Genomic DNA, 18,644 nt, shown 5'->3' with positions numbered 1-18,644 from the left:
CTCTTATAATTCCTCTTCGAAAGCATTAGAGGTACATGGTCTTTCTGGAGTAGAAAGGAAGATTGAAATAGAATAAAGAGGATTAGAGTGTTCGCTTTTTGGCCCGGCAACGCCTGGTACCCCTGCTAGTATATATATATATATATATATATATATATATATATATATATATATATATATATATATATTATACTCATCTATGGTGGTGAATGGGGGCACCCATCATCCACTCACTCAGTGTAGAGGTGCCTTATGATCTCTAGACTGAGTGACAAGCCAAATGGTTTCCTGTACCCAGGAAACCATCCACGCTGGGTGATATATATGTTTATATATAGAGATAGATAGATAGATAGATAGATACACGAGGTGCATTCCAGAAGTTTTGAGACTTTTTTTGGAGACACATTTATTTATTTTAAAAAGGTACAAAACTCTAATCTCCTTCAAAATAGGACCCTCCAACTTCAATGCACTTGTTGTAGCGCTCCAGCCACTTCTTGAAGGCTCCCTCGTAGTCCTCCAAAGCGAAGGTGTCTAGGACCCTTATCACAGCCTCCTTCATCTCCTCAATGTCTTCAGAACGTCTGCCCCTGAAGTTCTCCTTCAGCTTGAGGAATAACCAGAAGTCGCAGGGGGCAAGGTCTGGACTGTAGAGAGGGTGAAGGACAGTCTTGACGCCCATCTCTGTCATGTAGTTGGGCACCAGGATGGACTTGTGGACTGCTGCATTGTACTGTTGCAGGTGCCAACGACCTGATTTGAAGAGCTCTGGCCTGTTGCGACGAAATCTCTTCCTGAACTCCCTCAAAACCTCCACATAGTATTCTTTGTTGACCGTTTGCCCGGAGGAAACCCAATGGATGTAGATCATGCCCTTGCTGTCGAAGAAGGGGATCATCATGAGCTTCCCAGTGGATTTGCTCTGCCTGGCCTTCTTGGGTCTGGGGGAGTCAAAATGCTTCCATTGGGAACTCTGTCTCTTGGTCTCTGGATCATAACAGTAGATCCAGCTTTCGTCACAGGTCACCAGAGACCCAAGAGCACTCGGATTCGAGGTAATGAGCTCAACTATCTCCCTGCTGTCACCAACAAGTCTTTCCCTCTGTTCGTCACTGAGTACCCTGGGAACAAACCTTGCACAAATTTTGCGCATGTTCAGATCTTCATAAAGAATTTTGTGTACAGTTGCCACACCGACTTCAAACTGTGTAGGCCTACTTATTGTCTGAATAGATACACGACGGTCCTCGTCCAGAAAATTGCGAATTTTCTCAACCAACTCTGGCGTTCTGACGTCCCTCTCCCTCCCTTACCTCTCATCGTCTCTCACCTCCTCTCTGCCGTCCTGGAACCTCTTGTGCCAGCGAAAAACAGATGCTCTGCTCATACAAGTTAATCCATGAGCAGTCTGGATCATTTCATAAGTTTCTGTTGCGTTTTTGCCCAGTTTAACACAAAACTTTATTCCGTAGCGAGCTTCCAAATTGTCTTCACGCCACAACTGCATTCTGCAAACTAGTCAGCTGTGACAAGCTATGTATAGTAGGGTGTGTTTAAAGTGCAGTAACAGCCGTCTCCTTCAACCTGGCAAAAAAAATTGGCATGTTAGCTTATTAGATGTATAGTAATGATATATTAAAGTGACAATAATCAAAGACAGTTAGAAGTGCCTCTCCCAAAAGAGTCTCAAAACTTCTGTAATGCACCTTGTGTATATATATATATATATATATATATATATATATATATATATATATATATATATATATATATATATATATATATATATATATATATATATATATATATATATATATATATATATATATATATGTATATATATATATATATATATATATATATATATATATATATATATATATGTACTTAGGTACAGTGACAGAAAAGAGGATAATGTGCAAAAGACGTTGAAAGTAGATTGACACAAGGAAGAAAACTTGCTGGTGCAAGGAAGGCCTTGATAAGAAACAGAGGCTTGAGTGTTGCAGCTGCACGAGGCTTACATGAGGGAGTGTTCATGTCAACTCTAACTAATGGGTGTGAGACTAGGCTGTGGCATGAAAATGAAAAGTCTAGAGCAAGAGCAGTGGAGATGGGACTGTTGAGGAATGTATGTGGAATACAGAGGGTGGATAGGATACGAAATAGTGTGATTCGTGAAAGGTGTAGAGTGGGGAAGTCGGTGGACACCAGAATCGAGGAGAGTGTCCTGAGATGATATGGTCATGTGGAAAGAATGGATAACAATAGAGTGGTGAAAAAGGTTTACCTGAGAGAATTTGAAGAAGGGAGGAGACGGGGCAGGCCAAGGAGAAGGGGGAGAGATATGGTGGATATATATATATATATATATATATATATATATATATATATATATATATATATATATATATATATATATATATATATATATATATATATATATATATAAATATATATATATATATATATATGGTGATGAATGGGGGCACCCATCATCCACTCACTCAGTGTAGAGATGCCTTATGATCTCTAGACTGAGTGACAAGCCAAATGGTTTCCTGTACCCAGGAAACCATCTATGCTAGGTGGTAACCATATAACCAGGGTTTTTGGCAGGGTTAAGTGTCTCCCAGATTCCCCTATCCAAAATCACTCAATCATAGCAGTTGCTTCAGAGAGCCTCAGAGGCCCAAGTCCTGCCCAGGGCCCCAACCAAATGGGCAAGTTCACATGGCCATGTGGAATGTGAGAGGTGTGAATGAGGAGAACAAGAGGGTGGAAGTGGTGAATTCATACAACAGTGCGAGATATTCCGAGAGGGCACCGTGAAAAACAAAGATAAAAGAGTGTGAATTGGAGGAGTGGAAGGGTGTGAAATGTGTAAGCAAGGGCATGAATGGGCGAGGAAGATGCAAGGAAGGAGTTGCTTTGTTGATGAATGAGATGTAGCAGGGTGGAATGAGAGACTACAAATGTGTCAGCTCGAGGTGTATGTATGTCAACTTCAAGTTTGAGAAAGTGGAAGAGGCGGTGATTGTAGCGTATGCACCGCGTGAGGACGGGAGTACGAGAGAGAAAGACAGTTTTTGGGATGAGCTAGATAAAGTAGTGGGAGAAATGCCCAGGAACTATAATGTGATCATAATAAGTGATATGAATGGAAGAGTAGGCACTTGTCCTGAGGGTAACATAATGGTTTGTAATGGAGTACCTGGAGAAAATGATAATCGGAAGGGACTGAAGGATATGTGTGAGGAGAGGAGGTTGTACATTTGTAACTCGTATTTCAAACAAAAAGATGCACATAAGTATACATCGTATAGAGGGAACAGGGATCGTGTTGAAAGAAGTCTGATTAATTACGTGCTCGTAGATGTCGATGCTGGGAATGGTTGCTGATACGAGGGCCGTGAGAGGACGATGTGGAGGTCTGTCGGATCATATGACTGTCGTATGCAAGATCAAACTGAGAGGAGTGAGGTGGATTAGGAGAGAGAAGAGTAGTCAGAGAGAAAGACTGAAAGTTGAGAAGCTGAGGATTGAAGAAATGGCAGATGATTACAGGACCAACGTAGAGTAGGAGTTGGAATCAGTGACTTGGAATGAAATGGATCTGGGCAGCCTGTGGAATGAATATTGGAATTGCTTAGAAATGCTATAGCAGTGTGTGGTGTGGCAAGAGAAACAACAAAGAAGAAAGGTACGGCATGGTGAGATGATCGGGTTAAGACAGCAGTGGAGGATGAGAGAAAAAAGTGGTTAAAGTGGTTAAGGACAGAGGTTCGGTTGAAATAAGAACTGACTATACTGAGAGGAAGAAGCACATGACGGGACTAGTGAAGAGGAAAAAGAAAGAGGTAAATGATGATCTAGGAAGAAAAATAAATGCAAACTACTCTGAAAATAGGGAGATATTCTGGAAGGAGGTGCAGAAATGTAGAAGTGAAAGTGGAAAGAAATGTGATGGTGTGAAAGATGTAGATGGTAGATTATTAACCCATGGGGATGATGTAAGGACCAGATGGAAAGAATATTTTGAAAGCCTGATGAATGGGAATAGAGAGAGCAAAGCGGCTATAAAAATGATATGTTTTGGGCGTGTGCAGAGAAGGAATGCAGTGGCAGGAGACGTGACAGTCTCACAGGTGACGAGTGCTGTGAAGTGGCTGGAAAATGGGAAAGCAGCTGGGATTGATGAGATGTATGCAGAGATGATTTAGTGTAGTTGGGAGAGTGGAATGAAAGTGCTTGTTGGAGATATGTAAGAAGGCATGGATGAGTGAAACTGTTCCAGCAGGGTGGAAAAAGGCTGTGATTGTACCCCTGGACAAAAAAAAAAAAAAAAAAAAAAAAAAAAAAAAAGTGAGCGGAGCAATGCAAGAATGATCGTAGCATAAGTTTATTGAGTGTGGTAGGGAAGGAATATGGAAGAATTATTATACAGAAAGTAAGAGAGATATCAGAAGTCCTAGTGAGTGATGAACAGGGTGGCTTTAGGAGGGGCAGATGATGTGTGGAGCAAATATTTGCATTGAGACAGATAGCAGAGAAGGCTTGTGAGAAGGACCAAGAGGTGTTTATGGCATTCATGGATCTGGAAAAAGCATACGACAAAGTGGACAGAGAAGGATTGTGGAAAGTTTTGCGTATGCACGGTGTTGATGGTAAGCTGCTAGGTGCTGTCAGGAGTATTTATGATGGTAGTGAAGCATGTATAAGGGTTAATGGACATCTAACTGAATGGTTCATAATCGGTGTGGGCGTGCGACAAGGTTGTGTGATGTCCCCATGGTTGTTTAATAAAAATATGGATGGGGTGATGAGAGAAGTAAAAACACGAGTACTGTAGAGGGGGATGGCGTTGGTAATGAGTGTATGATATATATCAGATTTGTTGCATGGTGATGATGCAGTACTACTTGCAAATAAAGGACAAGAGCTTGGTTGGCTAGAGCCGAGTTTTGCTGATGTCTGTGAGCATCGTGCCTTGAGAGTAAATGTATAAAAGAGTAAAGTGATGGTTACTGAGAGAGAAGACTCCTTGTGCGAAATTACAATGAATGGAGAGAAATTGGAACTGATCAGACAATTCAAATACCTGGGTGCAGTGATAGGAAAGAGAGGAAAATGTGCAAAAGAAGTGGAAAGTAGAGTGACACAAGGAAGAAAAGTAGCTGGTGAAATGAAGGCCTTGATAAGAAACAAAGACTTGAATATTGCAGCTACACAATGCTTACATGAAGAAGTGTTAATGCCAGCTTTAACATATGGATTTGAGACTATGGTGTGGCATGAAAATGAAAAGTCAAGAGTAAGAGAAGTGGAGATGGGACTGCTGAAGAATGTATGTGGAGTACAGAGGGTGGACAGAATACGAAATAATGCGATTCGTGAGGAAGTCTGTGGACACCAGAATCGAAGAAAGTGTACTGAGATGGTGTGGTCATGTGGAGTGAATAGATAACAATAGAGTGGTGAAAAAGGTATATCTGAGCTAATTTGAAGGAGGGAGGAGAAGAGGTAAGCCAAGAAGGTCGAGAAACATGGTTAATGAATATGTGAGGAAGAGTGGGTTGGAAGGCAATGAGGCTAGGGAACTGACAAGAGATCGAGCTGGCTGGATGAATGTTGTGAGAAGAAGTGCATTATCAGGGATTTGGCACCCCTTTTTAACGTGACAGCATCTGGATTGACCCTATCGGATACGTTTATTTGAAGCTACAGAACGTGGTGAATGTTTTTGGCGTATCCGATGGACCCAGGATTCGGGGGGCTTGAATGATGTGTGAATGGAAGCGTGGCCCATTGGACTGGGCAGATTTGGCTGTCTAGACATTGCTCCTCACCCTGCCCTAGGTTGGGAAATGAGGTCCCAATGATAATATATATATATATATATATATATATATATATATATATCGTCATCATCAGCCGTTTGAGTATCCACTGCAGGACCGGCCTATCCCGACCGAAGTCGGGACGATACAGCCAATGTATCTCTACCAAGTGGCTTAGGCTGTCTGGTAGAGGTTGTATGTAGGATGAGAAGTGCTTGTAAGTGTAATTGTAGTGTTGGAATGGTTTTGGATGTGTGTGTAGTCTGTGAACTAAGTGTAATCGGCCCGCGCAAGCCGACTGGGTGCAAGCATACTTTACAGTAAGCGACACTGGTTCAACCACAGCACCCCTTGCGTCCGCCAATGCAGTACGTGGCCGGGTGAACACTCTCAAAGTTTATTACCCTGGCGGGGCGCGAACCCTGGTCCACCCGTGTACGAAACACACACTCTACCAATGTACCACAGAGGCTGCATATATATATATATATATATATATATATATATATATATATATATAGAGATAGAGAGAGAGAGAGAGAGAGAGAGAGAGAGAGAGAGAGAGAGAGAGAGAGAGAGAGAGAGAGAGATTTCAATACATTCGTTTGAATTCTGGGATACTTATTTAGCCAGTAGAAATTAGAGAACATAGGTTCGAGAGTATGTACGCGTGACTGAAAATTATATCATATATAAACTTAATCATATATTTACATGTTTAAGAGGATGTAATTTAATAAACTATAAGGTATTAACGCAATGATAAAAAAAAAAAAAATACTTTATACATTCGTGATTGTAGACATGAAAAAGTGCTTCCAATACATCATTTTCGCGCAGAAATATTTTATATTGTTTTTATTTTAACTTCCTCATCCCAAGGTAGATTTAAATTTATTTTTCATAACAGCCGATTGGTAAGGACGTTAGTGAAGAGTTTGTAAACATCTGGTATTATGCTAATGGGCTGATAGTTACCAAGTTCTTTTCAGTTATTTTTTTGTGTAGGAAAATAATATAACACCATGTTTGGGGATTTTTTCTTCTTTATACACTAGGTAAATAAGTGGGCGAGCCTGTTGTGTACCTCTAACCTTGCATCCGAGAGTAAATCTGCTACTATTTTATCTTCTTCTGGGGTATTTCCTCTTTTCATACTTTTAATAGGAATGTTTACTCTGTGTGGTGTTACTTCAAGTATTTCACTACTGTCAACTGAAATCCTAGCTATTGGTACTCTTCCATTTGATGTATACAGCTTTTTGTAAAATTCGACAGCTCTCTTCACCATCCTATCTCTGCATTTAATGACTTCACCGTTTTTATCTCGCGATAATTTTTTTTTGCTTTCCTAGTGCTATTTTACCTCAGACCTATTTAAGACTTCTTTTTTTTTCTTTTTTGCTGGTTTCTTTGATCTGATCCATGTTTCTCTTTCTTTACTTCACTATCTCATTCATGTTGATAAGCTTATTTAATTCCACTCGTTCTGTTTCATCTTTGTATTTACTTTCATCTCCTTTCTTTTTTTTTCGTGAATTCGAGAATCACTTTTGAAAACTTGTTGGTTCTGGTTGTATTGGCTTTCCTTACTACCTCTGCTGATTCTTTTTGCATTTTTTGTAATCTCTCATTCAAGTTGTCAATGCCACACTCAGCATAATTTAGAGCTTGAAATCTGGTCATTATTTCTAACTGAGCGACTGCTTTGTTTTCGCTTACTTTTATTGAGCATATATATATATATATATATATATATATATATATATATATATATATATATATATATATATATATTTTATGTGTCCGACTCTGGACGAAGGCTTCAGAGCCTGCTCCCAAGGCCCAGTAGTCATCCTACATACCATGCACCTCTACATGTCGCCACTTCGGCGCTAACACCCACCGTCCATACTGAATACATGCTAGGGCTGTCTCATACAGGACTGGTGTATTGGTAATAGCGGGGGTATTTTTACAACATGTCGGCGGGGCTTCTAGTAGATAAGTAAAGCCTGCTTTCACTAAATTCATATCCTTAAACTGTTCCCTGCCCCAGCGGGGATTTGAAACTCGGCCCGGTGGGACTGCAGGCCACGTCTCTACCGACTGAGCTAATTTATTATTAATCAGCTTCTTTCTTCCACTTCTGAAATTGAATCTGGCTGTGCAACCCACCATTCTATGGTCACTTCCTGTATTTACTTTGCTGATAAATTTGACATTAATGATCGTGTTCTTCTTCCTCACTGCTGTAACGAAGTCAGTTTCATTATTTCTCCATCTGGACTTTTCCTGGTCCATTTTCTCCCCCTTCTTTTCTGAAAGAATGTGTTCATTAATCTATATGTTATACATTTCAGCAAAATTTACCACCTTTTCCCCTCTTTCAGTTCTTTCTCCCATTCCAAATTTTTTCACACGTTTCTTAATTTTTAGATTTGCCAACTTTTGCGTTCCTGTCTGCCATGAGTATAGTATATCTGTACTTTTCTTCTTCCTTAATTTGAGAGGTGTTGCTATAGAGAGTTCCTAGTTCTTCACCTGAGCTTTGATAAGTCGGCACATATACATGTTTTGCATTCATGGTGGCTCTTTGGCCTAGTCTGTTTATCATACCAGGCTACTCTCTCAGGTACAGGCTACTCTGTCAGGTACATTGCTGAATTTAACAATATTCTTCGGAAGATTTCTGTGAATTAGAAATCCTGCATCACTAACGCTTTTATTTTCCTTCTTCTGTAGTAATAAAGGTTTTTCTTGTCTTGGAGCTGCATTATATAATTTTTCTTCTTTTCTATGGCTCTTACACAGACCTACAGTACAATATCCTAACTGATGTTTTCTATTTCACTCATCAAGGTATCAAATTTGTAATCTTCCGCAAGCCTTCTTACACTGTATGAGTAGATCTTCATAGATCTCAGTTTGCTTAATGTCCCGGTCTAGGATTTGCCAGAATAGTGCCTACTTTTGGTGGCAACTGAATAAATGGAAGGCAATGATTGATTATGTGTGCGTGTATGAAAGGATGTGTGTAATGGATGCAAGAGTATACAGAGGCAGGGGGAGTGGACTTTCTGACCACCACCAAGTGGTGGTCAGAATCAAGGTCCAAGTAAAATGGAGAAATGGAAGAAGGGGATGACGGGAGCAAGTAGCTTATACAAGGAGAGAGGAAAGGTTACAAGAGAATGGAAAAAAGGCAGAATATAAGAGGGAAGTGGAGGAGTGATTGGGTAATTATGAATTGGAGTAGATGGGGGACGTGGAAGGTGTGTGCAAGATATTCACAGAAGAAATCTGTGCAACATGTGAGGTGGTGTCTGGGGTGAAGAGAAGACGAAAGCAGGTGCAGGGATCAGCATGGTGGAATGAAGAGGTGAGACAGGCTGTGGCACAAGAGAAGAAAATAAAATGAATGGATGAGAAACAGGGGCGTGGTAGAAGTTGAGATACGGAAGAGGGAGTTATATGTAGAGAGGAAGAGAGAGGTGAAAAGATTAGTAAGAGAGAGTAAGAAGAGAGTGGATGAGGAATTTGGAAGGAATTTAAGTGTAAAGTGGAGGCAATGAAATAAAATGTTCTGGAAGGAGGTAACGAGAGTTAGACAGAATGGCAAAGAAGTTAGTTGAGGAGTGAAAGATAAAAATGGTAGATTACTAGTGGGGAAGGGAGAATAGGTGAGCAGATGGAGAGACCACTTTAAGGAATTGTTGAACATAGAGAATGAAAGTAATGCGAGTGTAACTGGCTGGGGTATGGCTGGGAGACGTAGAGACGTCAGAAGAGAGGAAGAAATCAGTAGGATGGAAGTTGTGGAAGCAATGGAGAAAGTTCAAATGGGGAAAGCCCTAAGAATTGATGAAGTGTGTAGTGAAATGCTGAAGCATTGGGGAGAGATAGTGGTGGAGTGAATGTGGAAGATGTACAGATTGGCCTGGGAGGAAAGTTGGGTTCCGAAGGATTGAAAGTCAGATATAATCATTCCCCTGTACAAAGGAAAAGGGGAAAAAGAAGTGTGTGGTAATCATAGGGGCATTTGTCTTCTTAGTGTATTAGGAAAAGTATATGGTAGGATACTTATTGACAGAGTTAGGAGAATAATAGAGGAATTAGTTGGAGAAGAGCAGGGAGGCTTTAGGAAGCGAAGAGGTTGTGCAGATCAGATATTCATTCTTAGATCTTTAGTGGAAAAGTTTCAAGAGAATTGAAAGAATCTGTATGCAGCCTTCATGGATTTGGAGAAAGCATATGACAGGGTGGATAGACAAGGACTGTGGAAAGTATTAAGAATATACGTAATAGATGGGAAGTTCTTGAATGTCGAGAAGAGTATGTATGAAGGTGCTAAGACTGCAGTGAGTGTGTATAGTGAACTGAGTGAATTTTTCTATTTGAAAGTTGGATTGAAACAGGGATGTGTCATGTCTCCGTGGTTGCTCAATCTGTATATGGATGGGATTATAAAAGAGATACAAGGTAGGGCAGTGGATGTGGGAGCGGCTGTAGTGAGAGATTGCAGTGTTTGGAAACTCCCTGCACTGTTGTTTGCAGATGATACTGTGTTGTTAAGTGAAGACGAAAGGGAGCTGCAAGGCTTGATGGACGAGTTTGGGAGAGAGTGCAAGAAACGGAATCAAAAGATGAATGTAGAGAAGAGTAAATTATCGTCTTCGAGAGAAGTGAAGTCAGGGAATGTACAGTGAGGTTGGATGAGGAGGAAATGGAAAATGTAAGTGCGTTTAAGTACTTGGGAAGTGTGATGATTAAGGATGGAAGTTTAGAGGGTGAAGTGCTTGAAAGGGTACAATAAGGAAGAAAGGTTGCTGGTTCCTTGAAAGCAGTGATAACTAACAGAGAAGTGAGCATGGAAGTGATAAAGTTGCTACATGACAGTATTGTGATGCCATCTCTGACATATGGAAGTGAAGCTTGGACATTGTTGGAAGGACAAAGAAGTCAAGAGTAAGAGAAGTGGAAATAAGGTATTTGAAAGGAACATGTGGAGTCACATGGAGAGACAGACTGACATATGAGGAAGCGAAGGAGCGTTGTGGTGTGGATGCGAATGTGATAGGAAGGGTTAGGAGAAACACATTGAGGTGGTTTGGCTATGTGGGGAGGATGGAGAGTGAAAGACTGACGAGGTGAGTGTATGTCAGTGAGGTGTAGGGGGGTAGAGAGAGGGGGCGGCAAAGGATGAGATGAAGGGATGTAGTGGAGAAGTTTATGAGGTAGGGGTGTCTGAGCTGGGAGCAGGGCAGTGAAATGGCGGGGGACAGGGCGACATGGAGGCGATGTGTTTGTGGCCACCCCATAAGTGATTGAGACATCTGGCAATAAATAGATAAATATTCAGCATATTCGGTGGAGTCCTAAGTATCTACACGGGGTCCCATGGTACAGTCCATCTAAGACGGTACCTCATATATCTACAAGGCCTTCCCCTATTCGTCACCCGGGGACGCACCAGGTGCCAGTGGGATTGTTCCCCATATACAGTATATATATTCATATATATATATATACAGTATATATATTCAGTATATATATATATATATATATATATATATATATATATATATATATATATATATATATATATAAAGTATATCTATATATATTATATATATATATATATATATATATATATATATATATATATATATATATATAAAAGTATATCTATATATATATATATATATATATATATATATATATATATATATATATATATATATATATATATATATAAATAAAAGTATATCTATATATTATATATATATATATATATATATATATATATATATATATATATATATATATATATATATGCTCCAGCCATTTCGAGCGAGATAGTCTCACATATTCATGAACTGGTTCCACTCTCGTAATATCCCTCAGTCTTTTTTTTTGTAACTCTGTCTTCTCAATTTACCCCAGGAATGCTTATCAGTATTTTTTTTCTCAAATCCTAATACTTTCTGATCTGTTGCTATTGTACTGTACCATGACTCTTTCCCATAAATTAAAATTGATCTAACCAGGGACTTGTAAATTTTTACTTTGGTATGTACTGAAACCATATTATTATTTTTCGAAACAGATTTCAACATTCCAACAGCTCGCCAAGCCTGTCTAATCCTTTCCTCAATTTCATTGTTTAATGATCCATTAGATGATACAATCGTTCCCAGATATTTTAAATTTTCTACCTTCTTCACCACATTATTCCCAATTACACAATCCATTTGGTTCTCCACGTTCATATTAATAATTTAGTTTCTCCACAATTTATTACCAATCTCACTTTTTCTCCTTCCTCCTCCAGACAATCAAGCACCTTCTGCATCTCGTAAATACCTCCGCAAATCAGTACAGTATCATCAGCATAGTCCATTTTATCAGCCTCTTATTTTCTTTCCAGTTAATTCCTGCACCTGCTCTCCTTACAGCCTTTCTCATAACATAATCCATAACCAAAACCAAACAGCAAAGGCGAAAGAACTCCTTGAATCTCTCCTGACCTAACTTCATATGGACAACTCAAAGAACCACCCACCATTACCTTACAAAAAGTACCTTCATGCAGGCTTCTAATAATATTATAAACTTTTCTGGTATACCATAGAATCTCATAATTTTCAACATAGCTCCACGTGAAACACTATCAAACGCCTTTTCAAAATCCATAGAACACATACTCAGTGGCATTTTCATCTCATTAGCTTGTTGCATTACATGCCTTACAAAAAAAGTCTGATCATTACAATCACGACCCTTTCTAAATCCCGCTTATTCTTCTTTTAAAATGTTATCAATTACTGGCTTTATTCTCTTCAACAGGATTTTGGAAAAGACTTTTGCAACTACATGTGTCAAAGTTATCCCCCTCCAATTTCCACACACACTTAAATCTCCCCTTTTTTTTTGGTATTTTTATAATCACTCCACTTTTCCATTCTTCTGGGATTCCTCCATTATCCCAAGACACATTAATAAGTTTCAAAAGTGCATTCATCAACTCATCATTTTCCACCTTTAGGATTTCAGGAAATATTTCATCCACTCCTGGGGAGAGGATTTTGCTACCTCTTCCAGGGTTATATCCCCTGTTTCTATCTGCAAATCTCTCTCGGCTGGCCAAATGTCCTTTTCAGCTGGGATTTGTCTATTTAGAATAGATTCAAAATGCTCTTTCCACTTTCCTTATATATCCAAGTCTTTAGTCATCAAGTTACCATTTTTATCTCGTACAGGTAATTCCTTCCTTCTCTTTTCAGTCCCAGTTAACCTGAGGCGTCCCATCGACGTATGAATATGTTGAAACATTATGTAATTGCAAGTCCTGTCGACATACTGGTACATCGCGCAATTGCAAGGTGCATAATTTGCACAATTTTCAAAATTCATGCTTGATTTTTGGTACGTAGGGTCGCTCAACCTTCCCCTACCTGCCACCAGGCAGGGACACTCAACGACCCCACGCGACCCGCGCTCACCCTCGGCTTGGTCACTCACCTGTTAGCAGTGGCCCTGGTCAGACATGGCGCATAGAGGCCTCTCAGAGGAGGAAATCCAAGCTGCCCTGGACGCCTTCACAGAAAAAAGTGATTCCCCACTGGACAACGAGGTTGTGGACAAAGATTATGTCCAACCAGAGGAGGTGGAATCCAGCAGCCGTGATGAGGAGGTCCCGTCCCCCAGGAAGAGGCGCTACGTGACTTATCGTGCAGCTAGAGAAGGCCAGCCTGCACAAAAACAACGTGCAACATCCTCTCGGCAGCCCTTTACGTGATGTGGAGCCCGATTTCGAGGACGAGAACAAGGACGAGGAAGGAGCCGTGGGACGTGCGGCCACGTGGTACGGCCGAGAGATTATCATCCATCATTGCCCCGAGTGCACACCACGTTGTACAAGCTGGTATGGGCCTAGTCTTTTGTTTGGGGAGGGCGGAAGTGGCGTGGAGGGAGTGGGGAGTGAAAGGGAAAGTGCAGGGGCGAGTATAGAAAGTGAGAGTGGCGGAAGTGAGTCATCGCTCTCCCGTGGTGGTGTGAGGCAGCGGGGAGTATCAAGTGGGGCAGTGAGGGTGCATGATGACTCACGTGGGGTTGTGATGGAGGGGGAAGGTGAGGAGGAACCACTTCCCAGCACGTCTTATGCTCCCCAACATTCCCAGACATATGGGCGAGTGAGGGTGCGTGATGAATCACGTGGTGTTGTGATGGAGGGGGAAGGTGGGGAGGAACCACTCCCCAGTGTGTGGTAATCATAGGGGCATTTGTCTTCTTAGTATAATAGGAAAAGTGTATGGTAGGATACTTATTGATGGAGTTAGAGAAAGAACAGAGAAATTAGTTGGAGAAGAACAGGGAGGCTTTAGGAAGGGAAGAGGTTGTGTAGATCAGATATTCATCTTAGATCTTTAGTGGAAAAGTTTCTAGAGAAGGGAAAGAAGTTGTATGAGGCTTTCATGGATTTGGAGAAAGCATATGACAGGGTGGATAGACAAGGATTGTGGAAAGTATGAAGAATATATGGAGTAGATGGGAAGTTGTTGAATGCTGTGAAGAGTATGTATGATGGTGCGAAGGCTGCAGTGCGTGTGGATGGTGAACTAAGTGAGTTTTTCTCTCTGAAAGTTAGGTTGAAACAGGGATGTGTCATGTCTCCATGGTTGTTCAATCTGTATATGGATGGGGTAATAAAAGAGGAACAAGGTAGGGTAGTGGATGTTGGAGTGGCCCTGGTGAGAGAGGATAATGTTTGGAAACTCCCTGTACTGTTGTTTGCAGATGATACTGTGTTGTTGAGTGAAGACGAAGGGGAGCTGCAAGGCTTGGTAGATGAGTTTGGTAGAGTGTGTAAGAAACGGAATCTAAAGGTGAATGTAGGGAAGAGCAAAGTGATGGTCTTTGAGAGAGGTGAGGTCAGTGAATGTACAGCGAGGTTGGATGGTGAGGAATTGGAGAATGTGAGTACGTTTAAGTACTTGGGTAGTGTGATGAGTAAGGATGGAGATTTGGAGGGTGAAGTGCTTGAAAGGGTGCAGCATGGAAGAAAGGTTGCTGGTTCTTTGAAAGCAGTGATAAGAAACAGGGAAGTGAGCATGGAAGTGAAAAAGTTACTACATGACAGTATTGTGATACCAACTCTAACGTCTGGAAGTGAAGCTTGGACGTTGTTGGAAGGACACAAGTCAAGAGTGAGAGCAGTGGAAATGAGTTATTTAAGAGGAGCCTGTGGAGTCACATGGAGAGACAGGCTGATGAATGAGGATATAAAGGAGCATTGTGATGTGGATGTGGATGTGATAGGAAGCGTTATGAAGAACACACTGAGGTGGTTTGGCCATGTGGAGAGGATGGAGGGTGAAAGACTGACGAAAAGAGTGTATGTGAGTGAGGTGGAGGGGGAAAGAGGGAGGGGGAGGCCGAGGATGAGATGGAGGGATGGGGTGGAGAGGTATATGAGAGAAGGGGGTGTGAGTTGGGAGCAGGGCAGTGAAATGGCGGGGGACAGGGCAACGTGGAGGCGATTTATTTGTGGCCACCCAAACGGGATTGAGGCGTCTGGCAATATATAGATAGATAGACCAATTTGTTTACATTTCTATTAACATTTTCTACTGTATTTTCAATATTTACACTTCTATTTTACTTACATTATGTTATGCACTGTCATTTGCAGTAACTTATAAAACTATATTACACTGTTCAATCATATTTACATCCATTGCTTTCACATACTATTTGTACATTTTTTACACGTTACACATTATTTACATTTTCCACTTGCACTTTTAGAACTGCTTCAGGCTGTGGTAATCAAAGAAGCATGTTATGCAGAGGGGAACCTGGCACTCAGCACACTGCCAAGAGGTGCGATTGTGCTCAGGTTTGCATCTGGTGGTATGTGCACAGACCTGGCACCTGCAGATAGCAGTCTTCCTCTTCGTTGTGACAGGCAGTTGCACCAGTCTGTGCCGATCCATGTACGCCATCTGCTCAAGTCTGTCAGGAATTCCAACAGAATTGTGCCTTGGAGCTGCTGCTGTCACCCTACCATATCTCTCAAGCAGCTGCTGAACACAAGTCCTGGCAAACAACCTCAACTCAATCACCACCCCTGAACAACTCCAGTTCTCCTTCGCACTTCATCATTTCTCACTCGATCCATTCGTGTCACTCCACACATTCTCCTCAGACACCTCATCTCCATTTCATTGAAACTTTTCCTCTCTGCTACACCCATATTCCGTGTTTCAGCCCCATATAACGCAGTTGGTACCACAACACTTTCTTTATATCCATCCTAAGCTAACAACATCTAAACACTTTTTTCATTCCTCCCAGATCCTTTCCTACCTCATTCATACTAAACTTCACTTCTGTATCTATTCTTTCATCCACAGCAACATGTGACCTTAAATGCTTCACACACTCTATCTCCTCAAGCAACTCACCATTCAAAACTATATTCTACTACCATCTACCAGCCCTGTACACTTCATCACTTTACTCTTATTCTCATTTACTTTCAATTTCCTCCTTTCACACACCCTTCCAAACTCCTCTACCAACTGTCTCAATCTCTACTCTGAATCAGCCAGCAGTGCAGTATCATGCAGCATGATTTATATATATATATATATATATATATATATATATATATATATATATATATATATATACAGAAAGAGAGAGAGAGAGACATATATACATATAAAACCACAAGTCAGGAGGTAAAGGGTTAGTGCCCTTCTCAGTAAAACAACCAGTTCAAAGTTAAAAGACCACCCCTCAAGGGATTATGACAAATAGCTACAGGCACACACACGCGCACACACACACACACACACACACACACACACACACACACACACACACACACACACACACACACACACACACAGTAATACATATATACAGAGAGAGAGAGAGAGAGAGAGATTACTATAAACTATGCTTGCACCCAGTCTGCTTGCGCGGGCCGATTACACTTGGCTCACAGTCTACACACACATCCAGAGCCACTCCAACACTACAATTACACTTTTTTTTTTTTTTTTTTAATGCGAGGAAGAAGGAACCAAAGGCCATGAGCCCGCAGTAACAGTTCCCTCAAAGAGAAAAACAAAATACAAGAGAGAGCCAAATTCAAGATCCGATCATTTTGAGACGCCTGGACACACTGCGTTTGAAAGACTGGAGATCATAGGCAGCAGGAAATACAGACAGAGGGAGACAGTTCCAGAGCTGACCTGTTGCATAAATGAAAGACTGGGAGTAACGGTTAACTCTTGCATTAGAGAGTTGGACAGAAAAGGGATGAGAGTTTGCTGCCAGACGGGTGCTACGCGCCCGTCGTAGAGGTGGAGGAATGCAAGCAGACAGTTCAGAGGAGCAGTGACCATTAAAGTAGCGATAGAAAAGAGATGAAGATGCAACAGTGCGGCGAAGAGACAGAGGTTGAGGGGAGTCAGTAAGAAGAGGAGAGTTGATGAGACGAAAAGCCTTTGACTCCACCCTATTGAGAAGAGCTGTATGTGGGGAGCCTCCCCACACATGAGAGTTGTACTCCACACAGGGGCGGATAAAACCCCTGTATAGAGTCAACAATTGTGCAGGGGTAAAGAAAGAACGGAGTCGGCTTAGCACACCCAATCTCTTGGAAGCAGATTTTACAAGAGATGTAATATGATCTTTCCAAGATAAGTCCCGAGTAAATGAAACCCCAAGAATGTTCAAGGATGATGCAGGATTAAGCTGAGTATTATTAACCTGCCCCGTCCCGACCACTTTTTCACCACTGGTACCCCCCAATCCCGACCATTTTTCGACCCTTTTTTTTTTTTTTTTGCTAAAACTTTCGCTTTTGGTCAGAAACAATGGTCAGTGACAAAGAAATTGTTCCCCGGGGTCCATAATTACCTTAAACAGGTATGCCTTGGTCCCACCTGGCCCCGTGTTCTCCGTAGGTGGTCTGAGCCTCTAACGTTTTCTATGGTATTATAAGTCTGGGACACCAATGAAAGTAAGTAGATATGTATTTATTACAAACATGAAAACATGTGATAAAAGAGTATATTGGATTTTATACAAAAATAGAGCAGAAATAAGCATTGTACCATTGTGCGAAACGAGCAAAATCGGGCAACTTGGTCACGATGAATAGCTAACATTCGAAAATCATGATACATATCATTTTTTTTACTTACATAATACTTCTACAATAACATTATACCATTTTACATTTTATTGAACTGTTTTTACGTATTCACAGGCCTTTTGATAACATTTAGCGTAATGTTAGCGCTTATTTACGTAGTGAGTGAACTCGCTGTGACTGTTGTTTCAACTCGTATTGTGTTTTTTCTACTTACATAATAGTTTTCTAATAACATTATACACTTTTCAACTTTATAGAACTGTTTTGAGATAATTTCAGGCCTTACGTAAATATATAGCGTAATAATAGCGCATAATAACACACATGGTGAAGTCGCTATGGCTACTATTTCAACTTACAACCTATTTTTGTACTTATATAATAATTCTCCACTAACATTGCACATGTTTACACTTGATATAATTGATATCACATAATTTCAGACCTTACGATTCAACTGAGCGTCATATTAGCGCGTACTTACACAGTGAGTGTTATCGCGATATCATTTGTTTCATCTTACACTAGTATTCAACTTATAAATTACCTTACTACTAACATTACAGCAAATTCCACTTTATATAATTCCTATCACATACTTACTGACCAAAATGTTCTACTGAGCA

General features: G+C 40.7%; 1 protein-coding gene across 1 annotated transcript in view; it reads right to left on the bottom strand.

Moving 5' to 3' along the window:
* Window positions 1-436: 436 nt before the first annotated feature.
* The window catches only part of LOC145398676 (histone-lysine N-methyltransferase SETMAR-like), a 55,200-nt gene continuing 36,992 nt past the window's right edge, over window positions 437-18,644 (bottom strand). The window contains exon 2 of the mRNA XM_080271481.1: window positions 437-1,124. Within this exon, the coding sequence (XP_080127607.1) occupies window positions 437-1,124 (688 nt within the window). The remainder of the gene's footprint in view (window positions 1,125-18,644) is intronic.

This window comes from Coenobita brevimanus, chromosome 46, assembly GCF_032717465.1.
Source record: "Coenobita brevimanus isolate Jiangsu-jjx chromosome 46, ASM3271746v2, whole genome shotgun sequence".
NCBI lineage: Eukaryota > Metazoa > Arthropoda > Malacostraca > Decapoda > Coenobitidae > Coenobita > Coenobita brevimanus.
This window is presented reverse-complemented; position numbering and strand designations above follow the sequence as displayed.